Below are 25,172 nucleotides of genomic sequence, written 5' to 3' on the forward strand. Positions count from 1 at the left end.
TCTGGCGATCTCAAGGCATCTGAAAACAAATGGTAACACTTTCAGTTCAGCAAACCCTGACTGTTATGATGAAGAATGCTTATTTAATGTGCAACGAGCAGATGGCATCAGATATGTCTTGGAGACAATGTTCATCTGTCCTTATCATGCATTCAAGCATTACATTTGAGAAAGTCTGAACCAGTCTTAAGAGACCTGTTGTTGTGTGGCCAACCCTCTTTTTCTCTCTCTCCATCACTCTATTTCTCTTTATCACTTTCTCTCTGCTTTCTGTGCCTGCTCTCCTGTTGTCCTTCATCTCTTTTAAAAGTCACTTTTCCTCTATAAAGCATGTGGGCGTTCAAGGTCATCAGTATAAAATGAATGTGATTTTCAATTAAAGAGAGAGCAGAGAGGCTGTTGGGAGTGTGGTGACAAGAACAGAAACGGTTGCCTTCCAGATTTTCACAGCAGCAATCAGCAGGTAATTGAGCTTTTGCTTAGATCTCTTTTCTAAAGGGTGTTTTGGGGAGAATATCACTGATTATTGATCTCATTTCAATGATGAATATTCCTTCATGTGTAGATATGTCAAGCACAACCGTGCTTGTATAATTGCACTAGTTATGTCAAAAGAGATGCAGTATTACACAGCGTTTGAAACTGTTTTCCCATCAGAGCTTGTGTGGTGGAAAAGAAAATCTGTCATAACTCATTGCTAGTCATTGAAATCTCCAAAAGGAATCAGAATTTGGTATTTGCATGTATTGAAAAGCATTTTCTTGAGTGCCTGTTGCTGTAGAGGGCTTCAGGCTTAAAATGTGTTGCTTCAGGCTTAAAATTAATGTGCTGATAATTTTTGGTACTTATTTGCATGATCATATTAGTGTTGTGTGTGTTTGTGTATGTAGTACGCAGATCACACTTACCCTGCGTTACGATGCCTCTATTGAGAGATCTTCGGAAGAAAGAAGACATCAATGCTGTTTATGAGCTGAAAGAAAAACTGGGAGAGTGAGTTTTCATATATTCAATATTTAAAAGTATTATATAAACACGTAATGACTTCAGAGTAGATTTTGACATTTTGGTTTACTAAACACATTTAAAGACTTGTTGACTAGAAGCAGAAAATATTAAGACGACTCTGGAGACTCTTATTCACAATGTGCCCATGGCACACAAACTTATAATTAGCCATTAATTTAGAACAAAACTCATTACAGCTAAATTATAAATAATATAAATGTATAATGTCTCAGGGGCTCGTTCTCTGAGGTTCGAGTGGCTCAGCACAGATGCACTTAGAAGCTTGTGGCTGTCAAGTGCATCCGAAAGAGAGCGCTAAAGGGAAAAGAATCCATGCTGGAGAATGAGATTGCTGTATTACGCAGGTCAGTGATTTAAAAACATGAATTGATTGATTCAACTGCATGACTTTTTGTTTACATTTTCTTGGTTATTTTAATAAGTAATACAGTGAAATTTGACAGAAATCTTTTGTTTTTGTTTGTTCCTGTGATTTCTTCACAGAATAAATCATGAAAATATTGTGTCTTTGGAGGAAACCTTTGAGACTCCTTCTAAACTGTATTTGGTAATGACACTGTGAGTGGACCTGAGTGTGAAAAATGAAAAAATTGTAGTAAAAAATTGTTTAGTTCCATAGGATTAGACAGAATTATAGAGCGATAGACAGAACAAATCATAGATAGAAAGAAAACTAGATAAATAGACAGACAGACAAATAGACAGACAGACAGACAGTTAGAACAATAGATAGACAGACAGACAGACAGACAGACAGACAGACATTTAGAATAATAGATAAAAGATAGACAGACAGACAGTTAGAACAACAGATAAAAGACAGACAGACAGACAGACAGACAGACAGACAGACAGTTAGAACAATAGATAAAAGACAGACAGATAGACAGACAGACAGACAGACAGACAGTTAGAACAATAGATAGACAGACAGACAGACAGACAGACAGACAGACAGACAGACAGACAGTTAGAATAATAGATAAAAGATAGACAGACAGACAGTTAGAACAATAGATAAAAGACAGACAGACAGACAGACAGTTAGAACAATAGATAGACAGACAGACAGACAGACAGACAGACAGACAGACAGACATTTAGAATAATAGATAAAAGATAGACAGACAGACAGTTAGACAGACAGACAGTTAGAACAATAGATAGACAGACAGACAGACAGACAGACAGACAGACAGACAGACAGTTAGAACAATAGATAGACAGACAGACAGACAGACAGACAGTTAGAACAATAGATAGACAGACAGACAGACAGACAGTTAGAATAATAGATAAAAGACAGACAGACAGATAGACAGACAGACAGTTAGAACAATAGATAGACAGACAGACAGACAGACAGACAGTTAGAATAATAGATAAAAGATAGACAGACAGACAGTTAGAACAATAGATAAAAGACAGACAGACAGACAGACAGACAGACAGACAGTTAGAACAATAGATAGACAGACAGACAGACAGACAGTTAGAACAATAGATAGACAGACAGACAGACAGACAGACAGTTAGAACAATAGATAGACAGACAGACAGACAGACAGTTAGAATAATAGATAAAAGACAGACAGACAGACAGACAGACAGACAGACACAGACAGACAGACAGTTAGAACAATAGACAGACAGACAGACAGACAGACAGTTAGAACAATAGACAGACAGACAGACAGACAGACAGATAGACAGACAGACAGTTAGAACAATAGATAAAAGACAGACAGACAGACAGACAGACAGACAAAGTTAGAACAATAGATAAAAGACAGACAGACAGACAGACAGACAGACAGACAGTTAGAACAATAGACAGACAGACAGACAGACAGACAGACAGACAGACAGTTAGAACAATAGACAGACAGACAGACAGACAGACAGACAGATAGATAGATAGATAGATAGATAGACAGACAGACAGACAGTTAGAACAATAGATAAAAGACAGACAGAGACAGACAGACAGACAGACAGACAGACAGACAGACAGTTAGAACAATAGACAGACAGACAGACAGACAGACAGACAGATAGATAGATAGATAGATAGACAGACAGACAGACAGTTAGAACAATAGATAAAAGACAGACAGACAGACAGAGTTAGAACAATAGATAAAAGACAGATAGACAGACAGACAGACAGACAGAGTTAGAACAATAGATAAAAGACAGACAGACAGACAGACAGACAGACAGACAGACAGACAGACAGACAGACAGAGTTAGAACAATAGATAAAAGAAAGACAGACAGACAGACAGATAGATAAATAAATAGACAGACAGACAGACAGACAGACAGACAGAGTTAGAACAACAGATAAAAGAAAGACAGACAGACAGACAGATAGATGATAGATAGATAGATAGATAGATAGATAGATAGATAGATAGATAGATAGATAGATAGATAGATAGATAGATAGATAGATAGATAGATAGATAGATAGATAGATAGATAGATAGATAGATAGATAGATAGATAGATGCTGATGACTGTGTTGTTCAGGCTGACAGGAGGGGAACTGCTGGACAGGATTCTGAAGAGAGGCAGTTACACAGAGAAAGATGCCAGTCGTGTGATATATCAGGTGCTGCAGGCGGTGAAGTATCTGCATCAGCTGGGTGTTGTGCATCGAGATCTAAAGGTACCTGAGAACAAAATCTAACACTTTAGTCTCTGTTTTAACATTTTCACTTTCAGAACACTCGTGCTGAGGGGCTTTCAGGTGATGCTTTGAGAGCACTTCAATACGTTTGATTAAAACGTTTTAATTCCAGCTTTTCACTGTGGGTGCTTTGCATGCAGCTAAGTGGATATTACAATCATAATAAGTTTTCTCTCTATTAGCCAGAGAACTTACTGTATGAGACTCCATTAGAAGACTCCAAAATTGTCATCAGTGACTTCGGTCTGTCTAAAATGGAAGAGCAGGGTGCTCTTACCACGGCCTGTGGGACACCTGCCTATGTCGGTAAGAGAGAGTTTATGATCATGATAATGACCTAATATCATATGCAGTAACATACAGATTCAAGCTCAGAAAATCATGGTTTTAAGAGTCTAGTCTTTGTGAGTACTTGTGTTCACTATGTGTTTGTAGCTCCTGAACTTCTACAGCAGAAAACATATGGTAAAGAGGTGGATCTCTGGGCCATTGGGGTTATTACATTTATTCTGTGAGTGCTGGATTAATATTATTCACCCTATATGAATAAAACTCCACAACGAAGAGTCTGTATCAGCAGTTTTTGATTTCCTGGCAGACTCTGTGGCTATCCTCCATTCTATGATGACAACGACACACAACTCTACAAGCTGATCATAAAGGCTGAATATGAATTTGATTCACCATACTGGGACGACATCTCTGACTCCGGTATGACCACAATAATATCTAATCCCTCTTCCTGCATTTTAAGAATGACCAAATAACATTCATATCATCCTCAATCCGAATGCCCATATAATGATGCTCCATGCCTCCTAGACCGGGTCAGAAGTACTGTATTTATTGTTTTTTAATAAGGCAAAATTACATATTTATATCTGAGATTTCTATTTCCATTTAGCATTATTTAATGCTACTGTTATGAAATGTGTAAAAATGCATATAGCATTTTTTTAAATAAAAAAGAGTGACATTTTGAATTGAGGAGGACGGTTTATGAATGTACATAACCCTTAAATGTCAGACACAAAATACTGTACAAAATCATAAGTCTAAATAATGTACATTTATTTTCAATTCTAAATTTAAATGTTATTTCTAAATACAATTCTTAAATGTATTTTAAATGTAAATTTTAGTTTTTAAATAGATTTAATTTTATACAGAACAAACTTTTTGTTGAATGCTTTGCTTGAAAAGCGTGCTTTTTTATTTTTACATAATGCATTATGTATATATTATGCAGTTACATAAAACTCGTAAAGGGACAGTCCACCCAAAAATACAAATTCTTTTATCATTTATTCACCCTCATGTTGTTTCAAAACTTTTTGACTTTGTTTTATTCAATGGAACAAAAGGAGATAGAAAAAAAGGGTTTTTAAACTATGCAATGAAAGTCCAATGAGGTCTAAACCAACACTGGACCCAACCGACTATACTTACTTTTTTATATATTTATATTGATGCACTGTGTGATCCATTTCAATTATAACCAATGTTTTTAATGCTTTCTGCAATAGCTTAGGAAATAATTGCATGAGATATAGAATCAAAGCATTTATGCTTTCAAGAGCAGTTTTAAAAACTTCTCTCTCATTATATTAATGCAGAATGTTTTGTGCAGCCCTAAACACACCAAAAGCTGGCTACATTAAGTGCTATTGATCTTCTTGTGTTCTCTGCCTCTTCCTGCCCACTAATGCTTCAGCAAAAGACTTCATAGTTCACTTACTGCAGAAGGATCCAGCGAAGAGGTTCAATTGCGACCAGGCCTTGCAGCATCCTTGGTGAGTCCATAAATAGCAGGAAAGAGGCGGACAGGGAGCTGAAGGGTTGATCAGCGGTAAAAAGAGAGGCTGACCTTGAAGAACAGATGAAGACTTGGGTCACATCTGTGCAGCGGTGTGGGAGGGCGTGCGCAGATAGGAAGAGGATTATGAAATATTGAATAAACAGATGTCTCTTCACCTGCAGCACTCTGAGATCTTTAAGAAGCACAAAACAATTATGATTTTCTTTGCAGAAATGAAATGAAGCAGAGTGCTCAAAGAAGCAATGCATTTAAAGAAATACAGATAATTGAGGCATAGGATTTTTTTTTTTTTTTTGGTAATTGAATAACATACATTATAGCTTCCCAGAAGAACGTTTTAATTGCTCAGATGTTGCTCAAAAGAGTCCTTTGAGTTTCCAATTATCCTTCATTCTCTGACCGTCATCTTTGTCTGAGATGTTTCTCTTAAAGTTCCTTAGGAGACAGAGAAATTGTTGCCGTACAGTAAGACTATAGAGCTATTAAACGAATGTGGCGATCAAATTGGTATGGAAGTTTTTTCCACTATGAAAAAAAAAAAACTTTACTCTCTCACAATTCAGACTTTATCTTTTTTTCCCCCTCAGAATATAAACAGAATTGTGAGATATAAATTCAGAATTGCAGAATGTAAACTTAGAATTTGGAGTTTATATCTCACGACTCTGACCTTTTTCCCCCTCATAATTCTGCATAAATCTTGCAGTACTGTTTTTTTTCTGCCACAGAATAAAAAAAGTGAATTTTTCCTTTGCCATTGCTAGTTTCTTTCCTCTGCCATTGTTAGTTTCTTTCCTCAAGATTCTGACTTTTTGTCTCAGAATTGTGAGTTGCAAATGGAGCAGAAGACTTAATAGTCTCCATTTGCTCTTCTGTTAATTCTGTAGTCAACTGAGATATAAAAGGAATGTAATTTCAGATTTCTACTTGGATCACTGTAAGATACTGTATGAGTTATAGATTACTGAATTTATGACTGGTGTCTTAGTGTGAGGATATACACTACCATTCAAAAGGCTGATTCAATTCAATTCAAGTTTATTTGTATAGCACTTTTAACGATACAAATCATTGCAAAGCAACTTTACAGAAAACTAAGTTTCTACAATATTTAGTAGTAGCTTATCAGTGATGACTGTCAGTTTATGTGCATACGGCAGAAAGGCTGATGTTTGTAAGATTTTTAAAATGTTTTTGAAACAGGTCTCTAATGCAGACTATTTAAACATTTAAAAAAATGTTATTAATATTTAAATATTTTTAAAAATGTAATTTATTCCTATGATGCAAAGCTTTTTTTTTAGCATCATTACTTCTCTACAGTCTTCAGTGTCACATGATCCTTCAGAAATCATTCTAATATGCAGATTTGCTGCTTAAGAAACATTTCTTATTATCATCAATGTTGAAAACAGTTGTGTTTTTCCAAGATTCTTTAAAGAAAAGAAAGTTCAAAAGAACAACTTTTATTTGAAATAGATATCTTTTTCTAACATTATAAATGTTTTACTGTCACTTTGGAGTGCTGAACAATAGTATTACTCTTACTGACCTCTGACATTTGAACAGTTTTTTACAGTACATGCTTAATTCTGAATGAATATTATTACTTCTTAACGGCAGGATATCAGGAGGTGCGGCTCTAGACAAGAACATCCACAGCTCAGTGTCAGCACAGATTCAGAAAAACTTTGCCAAGAGTCACTGGAAGGTAAGAATCAAACCTGAGACTACTTTAATCTGCCAACATCACACTCTCAGCCTCATACAACGGACCACCTGATGCAAACTGTACACAAAAAAGCTGAAATCATCAGTTGTGATCTGGTTTATTGACTGGGTTGAGTTCAAATCAGAGTCCTGAAATAAACCAGTTGAGAAGCACCACATTAGTTGCGTCTAAGGGGGCTGTTTTTGAGTAAGATCAAAAACTGCACAAGACTCCCATCCTCCATGTGTAATGTGTAAAATAGCTCTATATGACCCATGTCTGTGACCTCTGAGGCTGATACAGCACTTTGCATTTGTAAATGTATGGCTAGAGTTACTTTAGCGGCATATGGAGGCTTTGTTATTATTTGCCGCCAGTCGTTTGTTGCTCTACTCCTGATTGTCTGCCCTGCCATGCAATTATGGCTTGTACCTTTAAAAGAGCAAACGCTGTAATTGCTGTAACTATCAGGCTTTTAGTTCTAGTGCAATAAATGCCTCCAAACATTAAACTGACTCTTCTGCTCTTATATATGCAGCGTAGGTTCACTGTTTGCCATTTAAAGATATTTGCTGAAGTTCACTTGACTCTGCAGCATTATCTCTGGTGTCTTGTGTTCCAGAGAGCCTTTAATGCCACCAACATTGTGCATCATTTAACAAAGAAAACCCACTCCGGGGAAGACGATGAAGGGAATCACTCCACAAGTATAGGTGAGGAGACGTCACATGACGGTGATTACCTGTAGATGATATTAAGGACAGCAGCATTAAAAAAAGAAAATAATATGGAGTAATAATATGGAAAATAACATTACATTTTTTTTCTCCACAGTTTGGCCAACAAGAATCTGGAAAATAAGAAGGATCATACAAAATTGTTTATTTAGTACTGACCTGAATAAGATATTTCACATAAAAGACGTCTACATATAGTCCACAAGAGAAAATAATAGTTGAATTTATAAAAAATGACCCTGTTCAAAAGTTTACATCCCCTTGATTCTTAATACTGTGTTCTTATCTGAATGATCCACAGCTGTGTTTTATTTTTATTTATTTTTTTACTGATAGTTGTTCATGAGTCCTTTGTTTGTCCTGAACAGTTAAACTGTCTGCTTTTCTTCAGAAAAATCTTTCAGGTCCCGCAAAATCTTTGGTTTTCCATTATTTTTGTGCATTTGAACCCTTTTCAACAATGATTGTATGATTTTGAGATCCATGTTTTTACACTGAAGACAACTGAGGGAAGGGAGGGGGGGTTGAAAACTTTTTAATTTGAAGATCAGGGAAATTTTTACTTATTTTGTCTTCTGGGAAACATGTAACTATATTCTGTAGCCTATGAAGGGTACGTAGTACTAAGTGAAAAAAAAAAATGATATTTAGGCAAAATAAGAAAAATGTACACATCTCTATTCTGTTCAAAAGTTTTCACCCCGGCTCTTAATGCATGTTTTTTTTCTTCTGGAGCATCAGTGAGCATTCAAACCTTCTGTAATAGTTCCACTCCGCACTCACTGATTCCAGAAACACCGCTCCGCCTTCGCTCCGTGTCTGAAGTATTTCAGTATGTTTGAAATACCACAGTTCAACACGGAGAGTTGCAAAGTGGCTTATTGGAACACTAGTGTGCAAACTTTTTTCCTACATGACAAATAACAGCAATAAAAGGTATAATTGCTGCTTTTTGTGGTGCAAATTTCATATGTGATTAAACGTTTTCATCAGTTATTTTAGCCACACATCGATGCATTTCTTACAGATTTCTGCTCATTCAAAATCGGATACAGATGAAGTAGCACTGTAAGATTAAATTTTTTTGAATGCATTATTGAGAGAGCGATTGCATGTGAATAAGTGTTGTATTACTTGTTTTAATCATGCTTTCAGCTGAAAATATTCAGTATATTTATTATTGAGAGATTTCATTTGGATATGTGTTTATAATGTCCATATAGCCGTCATAGCCTTCACAGTCTTTCTGATTTGAGTGATCCTTATCTATGAAGCTAGCTAAATATGTTTAACATGTTATTTCTTGCAAAATATGCAGTTATATTACAGGCTGTTGGCATGAAATTTACTTGTGATGGAGTGGTGGTGGAGCGCTCTTGGAGAGAATGAAAACCATGACGCGCCGACTTGGAGTTTATATCTTACAAAAATCTGCATCTCGCTCCAGTCAAAATCACACCACTCCGCTCACATACTCTGCTCAGAAAAGATAGATCTCAAAATCATAGTCATTGTTGGAAAGGGTTCAAATACACAAAAATGCTGCAAAACCAAAGAATTTGCGGGATCTGGAAGATTTTTCTGAAGAACAGCAGGCTGTTTAACTGTTTAGGACAACAAGGGACTCATGAACAACTATCACTAAACAAAAAACAGAGCTGTGGATCATTCAGGTAAGAAGACAGTATTAAGAGTCATGCATATGTAAACTTTTGAATGGTGTAATTTTTATAAATTCAACTATTATTTTCTCTTGTGGACTATATGTAAACGTCTTTTATGTGAAATATCTTATTCGGGTCAGTACTAAATAAACAATAACATGCATTTTGTATGATCTTTCTTATTTTGGTAAAATAATTAACATTTAGCAGATTCTGAAAGGGGGATGTAAACTTTTGACCTCAAAGCTCTAACAACTTTTTCTCTTTAACATTTTAATAGCTTAAAATGGTTTGCATTCCATTTAGATGAATGAAACTGCTAAAATTTGGACAATGATGATATGAAATTACTTGATTGCACATGTTTAATCCATGTAGATTTCTCATAATTTCTTTTAAAATTAATTTGAATTTCATTCTAAAACAGACTTTGGTTTAATCTAGTGCTTTTTTTCTGACAGTCAATGAAAACAAATTATTTCACTTTTTCTGCAGGGACCATCTGACAATCTACTGGCAGTAACCCGAGGCTCTGTTAAAGAAATAGTTATATAATAGTTATAATAGTTCATAACAGGAAAACTGTGTCATTTACTCATGCTCATGTTGCTCCAAACCCTTATGACGTTCTTTCTTGACCCTCATTGTGTGAACAATGAAAGAAGCAGTGAACAAGTTCTGTGAAGATCCAAAAAGTTAACAAAAACATCATAAAACAATTCATCCAACTGCATTTGCATATTCAAATTTGACATATGTCAACTGGTTATGAGACATGTAAGAACCAGTAGCGTTCAGCATCACTAACAGTAAACTTGGCGAGATGCATCTTCATGCACATATTGAACTATATGCAAAAGAGAATTAATGTCTGAGAACAGCAGTGGAGTAAAAGTTGGCAAGAAATGGATATTAATCCACTTTCTAAATGCATCTTACAGAACATATGGTGAACGATTCATCCATGCATATGTTTTGTTTTTTACTTCTTTGACCTCTGATTTTTTAATCAAAATATCTCGATCTTCTGGTGAAAATACAACATTTTTTCCTAGTGACGTGCCGGACTTTTCAAATCATTTAATATGTTTAAACCAATTCTTTGCTACACTGTTTAAAGCCTTTTTTGGGAGATTGACAGCAGGGTTATTATTGTTAACTAAAAGGAAAAATTAAACCATAAGAAAACACTTTTCAAAATTACTAAATCTTTTGAAAATACACACACACAGTATATATAACAGTATATCAATGATGGTAAAATAACACTGATTGACAGTCTTTAAAATTGTATGCTTGAGAAAAGAGCCTTTCGCTAAACTTCTCTCAAACAGAAAAATCACATGTTGTTTGGAACAACATAAGCAAAACACAATTTTCATTTTGGGGACTGAGCGCAGTGGTCACTGTGTTGGGCAGATTGACAGACTCTGAAACACACCTGTGCTTTAAACGTGCCGCTGTCAGTGAGCCTTCTGCCAGAGCTACTGCTGCTACACTTCAGTGGGCTGCCACTGTAAAAATACCCTCAGTGGAGAGCAGCTCCTTCACAACTCATGTTTCTACTCCCCGTCTACTTGTATTTGACGCATAACAGCATGCTGCTATTTGACAGAACACAATATTTAGTCATGTAGTACTGTCTGTCAACTGTAAGTACTGTCACTTGAAGCATATCAGTGGCATTTGAAGAACAAATATGGCATAGAATAGGATATTACAATAGATAAATGAAGTAAATAGTAATTGTTGCCTTGTATCTGTGCTCTCATTACACTGTGGAATAAATAAACTGATCTGCATGTTGTGTTGTGAATCTGTCACAGGGATGATATACAAAGAAAAGGACAGAGCCAAAAGAAAAGATTTAGATTTTGAATGCTCGCCATCCATTGTCTTCCCCTTCATAAGCAATCTCACAAAAGCACACAGCCCATAAATTAAGAACAACAACAGAGATTCTCCAGCACTGACTGTAATGATAGGCTGATAAGACAGATACACTGCCCCCTTTAATTCATGGAAAGAGCTCTACATGCACAGACCAGCCGTCAGCTTAATGAAATCTGGCCTGAACTGATAATTCGATCAATTCTGTTTAAAAAAAAAGACATGAATGGGCAAGATACATGAGCTCATGATCTGAATATCAGTGAGGATGATTGTGGCTTTGGGTGAAAGAAGACAACTTGTAAGACTTGTAAAAAGGGGATATTTATAGAAAAAAAGCCTTCAGAACCAAGTCGCTTTGTTTCACATGATAGCCTTCCATGAGAAATGGATTGAAGTTTGGGTTATTCACGAATATCTTCATTAAATTCCTGTAGTTCAAACATTTTATCAACACCAAAGTCATGAGTTCCATTCCAAAAGAATGCAAAAAATAAATATATATATATATATATATATATATATATATATATATATATATATATATATATATATATATATATATATATATTTTAAAGTTGCTTTGGATAAATCTTCAGATCAGATATACAGAATATGTTTGATTGTACTGTAAATTATAAAATTAATCCATTTCAATTTTACACACACACGCCCATTAAATTATATTATTTAATGTAACTGTATATTTAAATGTTTTATAATTTTCATATATTTATGAAGCATATAAAAATCTATCTATCTATCTATCTATCTATCTATCTATCTATCTATCTATCTATCTATCTATCTATCTATCTATCTATCTATCTATCTATCTATCTATCTATCTATCTATCTATCTATCTATCACCTACTGTGACTGTTTTGTATTATATGATCAAGTAGTTATAATTGAATCCAGTAGGGGGCACTTTAGATCTCTTTATAGAAGTTATGCAAGACATATTTTTTAATGATCATAATTTATAGGAATTATTATTATTTGAATAAGTAACCCAATTCTACGAACTGGTTACTTGATTTCTTGATCAACCATTTTTTGCCAAATCTTTTTTTTTTAAGATAAACAGTCATGCCAGTCATAGCCATGGCCATTTCTTTTTCTATAAAAATAACTTAATGTGTGCAACATTTTATTAAAATCTAGATTCATTTCTACATCTTTAAGCACAAGAGATAAATGTACAGTAATCGCAGTCATGACATTATTGGCCGGTGTCTATATGATGATATTGCCATTTGGCAAAGAAGCTTAAGCCTGGCCTAATTATCAGATGAATGGAGAGTGATTAATGATTAATGTTTTATTGACATTAAATAAGATCATCCACTCAGCATGATTTACTACACGCTTCAAACAGACACTGAAACAACCAGATCACACAGTGAGATTATGAAACGATCAACCTCGGCACTCCAAAGCTGTGTAGGGGAGGAAACAGAAGGCCATTTGCGCTGAGAGTTATCCATCCTTATCCTAAACTAATGAGACAGATTCCTGAAAGCTTTTCACTGTACATAAAAACCAAGGAAAAAAATGTCCCAGTGACCCGGAGACTCTTAGCAGCTGTAGTCTGAGTCCGAGGGGAGTACAAAAATATGTTTGATCACACTTTTTTTTTTATGTAGAACAACAACTGCAACATTCTGCTCTTATCAAAAGATGGCAGCTTTAATAAAACAACTCTTGGTAGAACATTAAATATCCTGAAGTATTACGGTTCCGAAGGAACCATGAGGAAGCAATTTACAGCACCGCAGGCAATTACATATTAAACAATCTCAAAATGGTCTGCCAGTTAAGATGTGTTGTCAGGATGTTCCGAGGCAGAGAATGCGAGCGAGCTCTCTGATTGGACAGGAGAAATATTCAGCTGGCCAGTTAGAATGCAGCGCCCCCAGAAGCCTGATTTGAAAGTGCATGCATACCACCAGAACAGCCACAGCTAATGCAGTGAATAAATATCTAATGGAGAGGTTTTTAATCAGATATGGAACGGCACGCCTCAAGTAATGCACAGTGTGACCTGGATTACCACTAACAACTCCAGACACCTAAATGGTCTCGTCCACTTAACTGTGGTTGAAAGGTCAATGTCTGCTTTCCCAGCAAGCATGCATGTGGTTCATGCCTGTGAATCAGACATCTTGGGATGTTTTTCTGAAAGAACTCGAAAAATTAGTGACTAATTAAATTACAGTCTCCTTCTTGGGAAAGTCCTGTCTCTGAAAAAAACCAAAGCAGGCATTGTTAAACTCTGGACAAGGGGGTGAAAACTTGAATGTATTTATTTAATTTAGCTTTTATGAAGGTTGAAGGCCTATGTAGCTGCATGTTACATGCACTCTGTTTTATGTAGTGATGAGCCATATGGGAAGCCAAAGTTAAAAACATCACATGACCAGCTGAGTACTACTAGTTTGAATTAAGTAATCGTTTAGCTCACGGAATAAATTAATCATGTCTGACCACGATTCATGATTCTACAATGGCATTGGCAACTGATCATTTTTGCTTTTGCATGGTGCTACACTAATGCAATGTGGAAACGAATTAAATTTTTTTTTAAAATTCAAATAAATTAATACAAAAATACCACATGACAGAAAATATGATCTGCAGTGCAAATAATAATAATAATGATAATAAATTAATGTCTTCACCAGGGTCACAAATGACTCAGGAACTCTTTCTGTCTTGAATAAAAACAAAAGAAACTAATGACTAATTACTAAATAATTAATTATTAATTTAATAATTAGTTATGCTAATTATTAAATTGGAAATGCTAATTATTAAAAAAAAAAAATACAAATGACTAAAAATTACCTTTCAAGGACGCATGTATGGTATGAGTTTATTTAGCATTCAAGAGTTCGCTTGAAATGGAGGTTTACATGCACTCTGGTGCAGTTCGCAATCGTATGAACGCAATTCTGTCAAACTAGGAGAGAAACGAGACTACTACTGTTGGGGGATACCTTCAGTGCATTTGTCATGCTGCCTGTCATCACAGAAAATATATTGTATTAGTGACGTGTGGAGATCATCATATTATATATTATACATCCACTTTTTTAATACAAAGCTCATGTTGTCGAAAAATGCACCTAAAAGTCCCAACCACATGGTGCCAGACACTTAACCCGAAGCTGAGGTCTTAAAAAACGACCGTCACAACCTATTTCGAGTTGGAGCGTATGAGTGCATGTTAGTTGAAGAATATTCCGTCTTGTTAACAGAGCTGTGTTTACTGCCTACTTGGCTTATTTCCATACCACAATCTGCTACCCATCTGGCATAACTCATTTTAATTAAGATGGTGATTTTCCTAAAAAAAGAGCAAAAAGAAAAGGAAGGTTTGTATGGGGGGTTCTTAGTCACATGAATTTCCGGTTTCTGGTCGTGCGATGACAATGGAAACTGCAATTATGCTGAGGTGTGTTTGAGAACACCTGCCACTGTCCATCTCCATGACTGCTTCCAGCAGGCCACAGCGCGCTGCTAGTCGAGTCTGACAGCCTGCCGTAGCTACTATAATGCTTCACTGCCCAGCAATAGAGCCAGATGTTTCTAACATGACAGAGCCAATGGAAAAAAACATTAATGTTAGAAACAATAGCTTGGTCTGTCCTCCGCTGTCGCTGGAAATCGCAGATCAGAGGGTCTGCGAGATGGTGCTCAGGTAATCTTGCTGGAGTGGCCACTTTGGCTCACTTTTGTGGATAACAATTCTCAATCCACTTATTCTAGAGCAGGGGAAAGTGTGAAAACACACTTTGACTTGACCGAATGCACCTGCGTCTTGCTCAAACACAGACTCATCTGACGCAACGGCAAATTGCGAAGTCTTTTCCAAGATGTCCTTAATCACAGAAGAAAGCTGAATGTCTTCAAAGGGGTCACAAATGACTCAGGAAATCTTTCTGTCTTGAAGAAAACAAAAAACAGAAAATTACAAAATCTTTTCTTGGACACCGTGACGTGAGTTCACTGAACGTCAGAGCCTGTTTGAAACGATGGTTCATGCGGACTGTAGTGCAGTTTGCAATCGGTATGAATGTAATCCAGTCAAACTAGCAGAAATGAATGACTACTAATGACGAAAAACTTCAATGCATTTCTCATTGCTGCTTGTCAGCACAGAAATTGCCTTTAGCAAGCCGTTCATGTTCATTACATTTCCTACAATACATCCACTGGAAGACAGACACCAGCTGAATTTAGAATAGCATACTAGCATACTGTACTACTCTAACTATTTCTGCCATATATGTCAAAAAGACATCACTACACCTATTTCTGTGATAGGTAATATGAACATTTTATGCAGACTGCTAAATCAAAAAGAAATTGCTTTTAACAAAGAAATCTGCAGCTGAATTTGTAATAGCATACTAGCATGCTCTTACAATAAAAAAAACCTACAAAGATACAGCAAGTAACAAACTGAATTAAACATGAAATTTTGTAGTAGAAAGACTGAAATAATATTTTCTTCCAACACATTCTCCAATCTTTGTATTATTTACAACTTAGAATAAATGCATATATTTTAAGTGTAGTGTTATTAGGGTACAGCACATGTAAAATATATAAAATTTTTACCTGAAACAGACTGCCATTCAAATATTTGGGGTTTTCAAAAGAAGTATTTTCTGCTCACCAAGACTGTATTTACTTGTTAAAAAAATACTGAGCTGAAAACAGTAGTTCTGCTTATTGTTTTTGTGAAAACTGTGATGCATTTTCTTTCAGGATTCTTTCATCTTTAATGAATAGAACATTCAAAAGAAAAAAGCATTTATATTTTGTAACAATCTTTTAAAATCTTATCGATCACATAACTTTGAATGATGCACATGCATATCAGTGTTGTGATGTCTCTTTGATAACCCTATGCTCTGTAAACAGCTGAAAACTTTGAGGCCAATCTGAAAACCAGCCAATCAGAAATGCATTTTATAAAAATGGCATATGGTTGAAGTTATCAAAATGATTTACACTGCTTATAGCACCTCAGGGTTTGGGGTTTTAAACCGCAGAAACAAAAACATGAGTAAAACACTGAACCTGCATGGCAAATAACTGCATCGACCATATGAGTTCAAATATCTAAATACCGTATACTGATATTCAAGCAAATGTGGTACTGATGTCTCCCTTGGATAAACATACGCGTTTGGTTAAAAAAAGTACATTAATCCAATGTATTGTGAAAATAAATGTACATTTCAAAGTGTGAAGAAACCTGATAGGAAAGGGAACAAAAGTGGCCAAAACAAGCCAATGTGAGAACATTTTTTCACATAGAGAATAAGAAAAACCACATGAAGTTAAAGACTCAACAACTTTATCAAATTCAACGAACTGAAAACATTAGCAAAAAACAATGAGCTCAGTGTTAGTCTGATATTCTGACAGAGTACATTCTGCAGTGCTCAAGGCGAGCAGCATGTGTTCAGTGTTTAACGCTCGAGATCTAAAGATTTAACACTAAAAAGAGAAACTACACCGCCTGACTCATTCAGAACAACAGAGGAAACCGTAAAAAGCACATCTCGCCAGGATGACACAAAACAGCCTGTTTTGATTTTCGCTCGCACCTCGACACAAGCCGCACGATTTGAATTAATACAATGAAATAAAACCGTGCCGCCCTGTTCACAAAATAAATGCGGGAATGAATAATAAAATGAAGTCTTAGAAAAGAAAAACAGCCCTTCTTACAGGAGCTGTAATAATAAGTGGGCTAGCATGCAGAAGAGTTGAGTTTTCACCGCTTTCCAGCGTCACTGTCCTGCCAAAACCTCTTATCTGCCCAAAACAGCCCCTTCGCTCTGGCAAAGCTTTAGCAGTTCAAATCGGGGCTAATGTCTTCCTTTTTGTATGCGAGTCCGATCACATCGCACGGATGAAGTGATTATGGAAATGTCGGGGAGGTGCTGGAAACAGCTTTTGGGGGAGAAGTGAAGAGAGCTGACATTGAGTCGCCAGCGTGGAGAGAGGAGAGCAGGGCCATTGTGTCATCGAGTTAGGATGATAAAGGCTGTTTTGTGTGTGTGGACTGTTTTCATATAGAGGGAGACATACTACTGTGATTCCCCATTGTGAGGCGAGACAGGGAAAAGGAACTGGATCTTTCTCTACCCATTTATTGATCAGGTCCATTCAAAGCCCCGTGTCCATCAAACAGTGTGCCTGTATGTTTCCTTTTTGCAATGCACAGTCGATGCACTTATGTAGCCAAGCATGTGATTGACATTTGTAAATGGCAGTTTAGCAATATGAACAAATATACTGACTGCTTTAATCAACCAGCATGATCATCTAACAATTTAAAGGAACATACCCCAAAAAATGAATTCCCTCTTATCATTTACTCACCCTCATGCCATTTTAAACCTCTATGACGTCCTTCCTTCTGTGAAACACGAAACTAGATGAAAATATGAAAAAGCATTAACATTAAGCAGATATTTTAGCTTCAGACCTTTTAATCCATGCATCATTAATATAGTCTTATTCCAAGTCTTAATCAGTCAAATGACATTTTTTGAGGCCCCTATGGAAATGTAATACTGTATATGACATATATTGGCCTATATCAAGAGTGGCATTGCCATTTATACGTAACGTAACATACATACATTTATAATTTGTATATAATCCCCATGGTAAAGCCTGTATACGCATGAATGTTAATAATATCCATTTGATACTTTTTTAATTTGGTATTGGTTGCTACATTAATGTATTAACATACGCACAAACCTGTTTATATACATTTTTGTGTTTTTTTTTTTTTTAAATACATGTATATCTTTTATATTTACAGATATATCATCAACATGTACTGATGGGTTTTAGGATGGATAAACATGTAAATGACATATGTGTCCAAATATTTGTTTGGTTATACATTTGTTTGGGTTAGATATTTATATTAACAAATTAAAATGTTAAATTTCTGATAAGTTTCATATATTTTTTTACTTCTTATGACATATTTTGTATATGGCAATTTGATATATGTACATATACTTGCATATGGGGGAACACAATGAAATAACTTGTTCAGGCAATATTTGAATATATTCAAACTTTTTTTTTTTTTGCATATATTCAAAATCTGAGGGAAAGATTTTCAGTCTTTCAGTCATGAAATTTCCTCATACAAACCTATCATATGGCTTCAGAAGACTTGAAATATAGCACATATGGACTGCAAGAAGGTTCTGGATCATTTTCCATGAAATAAAAATGGAAAATAATGACAGAATTTTCATTTTGGGGTGAAATATGCCTTGAAATGAGTTTATGAACACAGCAAATGGATTTGTGAATAATTGAACATGATAGGACTTGCTAAAATCACATTTCTGTTTCTAACATATTTGACATGCTAAGACGATGGATTTCTGATTCTGACCATCAGGACCTACTGTACCTTCAGTGCAGATGTGATAGATAACACTGACGAAACACACAGAGATGCAGTTTGAAATGAGCTTTTCATGAATAATCAGCGTCATTATTTCACATTTCGCAGTAAGATATTCAAGCTGAAAATGATGATAAATTTGCCCGATGTTATCCTAATTGCTTGCGGTTTTGGGGGAATGACTTTCGAAATGAAGGATTAGGAAAATGCAATTTCAGAAAGCACGCCAGTGTGACACATGATGTAGGAGGGCTGCAGAGATAAATGAGTCACATGGGTGACATGGAACAACAGCACAAAGCCGCCGGTCTAGTTCTGAGTCTTGGTTTATTCACAGTATGACCCATATTTAATCCCAGTGCAAAAGGTCAGTGCTGAGCATATGTTGAAAATACAAACAGAGGGTACAATGGTTTGGGTCATACAGTAATAAACAATGAATATGTTGCTATTTTTTTTAAAAGTATATTACTCATTTGATTTGCTTATAGGTATTGTTAACCCAGAAATGAAGATTCTGTCATCATTTACTCACCCTCAATTTCTTTCAACTGTGGAAAAAAAAAAAAAAACTTTAAATTCATAGTTCATATGAATCGTGTGCTATATTTCAAGAAAGAGACTAAATTTAAGTAATTCACTAAAAATCTGACAGTAAAGAAATGTATAGCCTAATGTTTCAAAAGATTCTTATTTCCAAAATAAATAAATAAATAAATAAATAAATAAATAAATAAATGCTTTAGAATTTTCTATTTATCAAAGACCCTGAAAAAATGCATCATAGTTTTCACAAAAATATTAAGCGGCGCAACTGTTTAACAATGATAATTATAAAAATTACTTGAGCAGCAATTTAGCATATTAGAATTATTTCTGAAGGATCATTGGAAAACAAATGTATTAAATTGTAACAGCATTTCACAATATCACTGTTTTTACTGTATTTTTGATCAAATCATTTACCAAATCAGCCTCGGTGAGCATAAAACAATAAACTTCTTTTAAACATTAAAATCTTACTGACAACAAAGTTTTAATCGGTCATGTAAGAATAATCAAATGTTGATCTGTTCCATAACACAAAGCAGTTTTATTGTTCAAAAGATTTGTATAATAGTGCATTAGCCATATGGACAATTTTTATGTTATTTTAATGGTGCTTTCCCCTCCTTTTCTAGCTTGATAAATATATCCTCTTTTACTTTCATTGTATAGAAAAGAGCAGCATAAACATTTTCCTAAATATCTATTTTAAGTCATGCATTTTCATTTTCATTTTCAGAGTGAACCATGCCGCGCGTTAATGTTCACATCTGAAGAAACTATATCATTTTCCCTTTCCCTACAGAGGACTAATAGCGAAAACCCATCTCAACTAAAGATTCTTTGCATTAAAAATCTTCTGAAAAACCGGTTTGAAATTAATCCATGCCAAAGACTTTACAAATTGATGTGCTCTGGACACATGAGAATTGGAGTTATATAATGAAAAACTGACAATGATTGACGCATGTCGTCATAGCCCAGTATAAGCCAGCTGAGATCAAACAGGAGGACTGTGCCTGTCAAAGCACATTTCAGTCGTTAGGTTATTAATCATGCAAAATTTTCCAATCACAAAAGACGTTCAGTAGACAGTGCCGTCTTCCTCTCTCCCCGACAAATCCAGAGAGTATTAATGCTTTTAAAGGAACAAAAATGGATTGCGCTCTCAAATCAATGTTCAAGTGACAAATGAAACCCCAGAAAATATGAAAAGAGGAATGAGAAGGGAAAAAAGCAGAGAGGGGGAGCCAGTGAAAAACTGTAGCTTGAAAGAACTGTGAAACCGTGACCTATTCAAAGGGATAATTTGCAAAGATCTGTCATGTCTTGATGGAAAAGCTAAGCACATTAATTTAAGACGCCCCTATTTTTTCCCTTGCTGTGGTTTAAGGAGAGAAAGAGAGAGAGAGGGTGAGATGGAGAGCGAGACATAGAGTAGGGGATTTGCCATAGTCAGGGATTACGTGCACAAGCCTTTGATGGTTTCAATTATTACCCAGAGTTTGCACACTCAGAGGAGGGCGACATCAAAGGGTGTGGGCGATTAGCACCCTCTGAACTTCCAGGCAGATGGGTGCTAATCTTTAAGGTGACACCAAACATATTGTTGGCAGTCCGATCCAGATTCAGACGTGTCAGGACGCAGCTACTAGGTTAATTAGACCTGCGACCTTTGGCGACGACTGGCGTGCTGAAGTGGTCTCGGCAGACACACCCTGATCCAGTCTCTCACGCGGCTGAGACTCTATGTAAACACTGATGAGCTGCAGCTGCAAACGTAAGGGGATTTTGCTCACACAAAGTCAGGTCGGGCAAGAGGAGGTGCTGGCCAATAAAAAAAAACGGCGTAAAATGGATGAAACAGCAGTCTGGATTTTTCTGATTCATCACATACAATGATGCCGACTTTCCTGACGTCAACCGTAACATGACAATGGAGAATTTAAATCGCCATATTTGAATAGACTATTGAGTTACGACATCAATTTGTAGGCTATTTCTTCAAGGTTTCATTTACAAATTACAGTGTCAAATGTAAATTTAGAAACTATTTTGCCACATAATGGCTGTCTGATTCATTAAGCATATAAAATTCTAATCCTTGTGGTAATTGCAGTCCTTATTTAGAAACTTGTTAGCAACTGTTTCAAAGTCCATGTTTGAAGTGTGTAATTTATTTTAAAAAACCATTGAAAATTTCTGAAGGAAATCATAAACTTGAAAGAGCTAATTCTTTTCTGGATTGTAGTACTATGAGTCACAAAAATATTACACAGCATAGCATAGCATTTTTTTTTAAAAATCAAATGGAATAAATGCAATAAATAATGACAGTTTTGTCTTAATTACTCACCCTCATGAACTTCCAAACCAAAGAAATGTCTTTCTTCATGAAATGTGATTGCGCACAATGCAGTGGGCTTAACTTGACTTTTCATTTCCACCATAACGGATGTACTGAAATGATCAAATTGTGATTTTTTTTGTGTGATCTAATTGATTTGATTTTTGATAAGTATTTTACACAAACTATACTAAACTATAAAATAACCATTTTAATTTACTGAGGTGACAAGACAACAACATAGCATACTAATGTGGGAAATGGTTATCAAAATGCACACTTTTTAGGCTGTATTCAGTGTATACTGCACAGTAAGCAGTATGGAGTATTCCTTTCTGAACACAGCCATAATAATTAGCACTCATTAATCAGCCACTTTTAAATTTACAGTACATTTACTACAGGGACAACCCCCTTGGAGTAACCTGACGTTAAGTGCCTCGCACAACAGTTAAAGCTCATGAGTTTTGGATGGGTTTTAATAACTTCACCACACCAGCCCAAAAAGTCCCACTATCAAAGCTTCTGATATTGCAATAACACCAATTAAGCCATTTATAAAGTGGCTTAAAAATGATCAGCCAACCAAAAGCAGCCAGCAGGAAATATCACCACATCTCCTACTCCAAACACTAAGTACAACACAATTCATCAAACTGGAAGACATTTGGTGGATAGGCCAATTATACCCCTACCCTCTGATAAATGGTTTTATTTTCCTGCGTCATTTAAAGACTGCGTGTGCTAATGTTTTATACCATCCTACGGTTGTATTCTGCCCTTTTCCTTATTACGCTGAAGGCTGTGCGAGGGACTGGACACTTACTGGAAGGTACATTAACTAAGTGCGTAGAGATAATGATTTTTTCCTACTGCCCTACAAGAAGACATTAATTGATAAATGAGAGCTATCTCTTTAGCAATTTTATGCTTTCAGCGCTGAGCTTATTGGAGCACAAATATTCTCCATGATATTTATCATTTAGTATTAAAACGACAAAATAATTAATCACTGGACCTTATTACAGAAATGGGAAAAACATGAAACAGTAGGATGAAATCCTGATGACCACGTTTACCAGGGTCGAAAATGACAAAAATTACATTGTGCATACAGTGGACCTTAATTAAAAAATTTTTTTACCAAAGCATTCTTATGTAAATTGTCACATTAAACTCAATGTCATGATTTACATAGGAACGGACTTATAATGAAACTTCATAAAATCTGTAAAATCTTATACCAACATTTCCTGAATAACTTCCATTGCGACCCTGCAGTGAAGGAGATGCAAAGAAAAAAATATTTTCAGAGCCTCTGCACTTTTGCTAAGATTTTACATCGTAGTAGCCCTCACAGTTTACCCAGTAAAATAAGACATACTGTACACACATAGATTTACACCAGAGTAGATGCGATATTTCATTGAACAAGAACAAAGAGAAGGCTTCAGGTGGCAAAAGTTATGGGTTTAAATTGTCAGTCGATGACACGTTAAAAATACACAATAGAAAACCCAATCTTTCCCCTAATTTTCTAGTACTACAACTAGCGATACACTGAAAATTTTGCAAACCAAAAATATTCAGATGAACTGAATTTTTGGTTTTTCCGAAATTGTTTTGCAGGGGCCGAAACAGTGTCAGTGTCCATTTTGCGCATAAAATGTGGATAAGCTACAACTGTTAACCATGTTAGTAGTGTGGATGCACTTCACCAAGACCAAAAATTTAGCTGAAGTAGAAAATTACATTAATTGCATTGTAAAAAGCATACTTCCATTGCAACACTGCAGCAAAGGATATCCAAAGAAAAACCTAGTAGTAGCTCTCACAGTTTATCCAGTTAAATAAGACATTTAGATTTAGACTTTAGCCAGAGTAGATGCCATATTTCATTGAACAATAACAAAGTAAAGGCTTCAAGTGACAAAAGTTCATTCAATATGGGTTTCAGTTAGTCAGTCAATGATACACTAAACTCAGTCGAGCACATAATTTTAAATGCTGTTTTATAACAAAGTTCGGGAGGAACAGTCGCAGTTCATTAACCTGATTAACACAAGTGGAGACCAATCAGTAATCTACTCATGACAAGGTATAAATAACAGCAGAACCTACCCCTGTTCATTGACAGTTTTCAGCATCCCTCCTCCACCCCCATTTCTCCTCACTTATAGATCCATCTACTCTTACCACAACCGGGGGGAGTACTCTGGGTTCGGGCCACATCCCGAGCTCGGAGCCCTCCACCCGGACAGCACGCCAAATACGCATAAACTTACGGTATTAATATACGTAGATGTGAACTCGTGAACTAGTGATACACTGAAATTTTGCCAACCAAAAATATTCGGCTGAATTAAATTTTTGGGTTTAACAAATCATTTTGAAGGGCCGAAATCAGTTGCATCTGACACGTCTTGACTCTGTCAGCCTCTGTTATCCACACAAAATTTGGAAAAACTACAACAGGTAAATATGTCAGCAATGTGGACACATTTCACCAATGCCAACAATTCTGTTGGAGATGTAATATGTAAAATTTGTTTGGCTAAAATATTGACAGTGACTCTTTACTTTGCCAGAACTATTCACAGAAAAACTTTACTTTGACTAGTTAATCGTCTGTGAACATGACATCTGAACAGCATACTAAGTTAAATGGTCCAAATTTAATGATAATTTTTGGTCCATTTCATGTCAGCTTTGGTGTTTCAGTAAAAAATTAATTGCTGCAGTGTGCATCACTTACCAAACAACATATTCTTATGCTATGCTCTTACTCTACATACTCCACATGACACTATACAATAATCTTACCAGCCTGAGAAACTTCAGACTTCAGAAAAGTCTGCATGAATTATCTTTAAATTCAAGCCGGGCTAGCTGGATCGTAGAGGCATTCACACTGATTTCAAGGTGCAACCTTTATTTATTTTGTGGCTGTGGGCCAGTGGATCTGCGGGGACGGTCGGGGCCCTTCAACAGCACCTGTAGTTGCGTTGATACTTAGCTTAAGGAGCACGCGGGGGAGAGATTTGGCAATGGCTTCTTTCAGGCTACGGTTCATTGACTCCACCATAGCAGAACTTGGAGGGCGATAAGAGCGTCATAGTCCTGCAGGACCCCAGTGCTGCTCTCTCAACTGCATCCAGTGTTTAAGAAACCCTTGTGCTCGCTTACTAATGCCAGGATTTAGAGGTCAAGGCACCATCACTGTTGTTACTGTATTTAAAGCTAAGCTCTTGTTCTTAATATCTGAAAA

General features: G+C 35.9%; 1 protein-coding gene across 1 annotated transcript; it reads left to right on the forward strand.

Moving 5' to 3' along the window:
* Positions 1–11,457, forward strand: LOC109085833 (calcium/calmodulin-dependent protein kinase type 1B-like). Its single transcript, XM_042729356.1, has 12 exons — positions 1–463; positions 891–993; positions 1,242–1,373; positions 1,513–1,587; positions 3,565–3,703; positions 3,907–4,030; positions 4,160–4,235; positions 4,323–4,435; positions 5,439–5,517; positions 7,167–7,254; positions 7,877–7,967; positions 10,151–11,457. Exons 3-12 carry the CDS (start codon positions 1,342–1,344, stop codon positions 10,159–10,161), a joined length of 828 nt encoding a protein of 275 aa, XP_042585290.1. The 5' UTR covers positions 1–463; positions 891–993; positions 1,242–1,341; the 3' UTR covers positions 10,162–11,457.
* Positions 11,458–25,172: the final 13,715 nt, after the last annotated feature.

Source organism: Cyprinus carpio, chromosome B8 (assembly GCF_018340385.1).
Source record: "Cyprinus carpio isolate SPL01 chromosome B8, ASM1834038v1, whole genome shotgun sequence".
Classification (NCBI taxonomy): Eukaryota; Metazoa; Chordata; class Actinopteri; order Cypriniformes; family Cyprinidae; genus Cyprinus; species Cyprinus carpio.

Excerpts from the sequence above, each read along its gene's own strand:
- LOC109085833 (XM_042729356.1), top strand. The coding sequence starts at position 1,342 with ATGCTGGAGAATGAGATTGCTGTATTACGCAG. Across the intron at positions 4,236-4,322 it reads GGGGTTATTACATTTATTCT|ACTCTGTGGCTATCCTCCAT; the intron begins GTGAGTGCTGGA and ends ATTTCCTGGCAG. Across the intron at positions 4,436-5,438 it reads GGACGACATCTCTGACTCCG|CAAAAGACTTCATAGTTCAC; the intron begins GTATGACCACAA and ends CTAATGCTTCAG.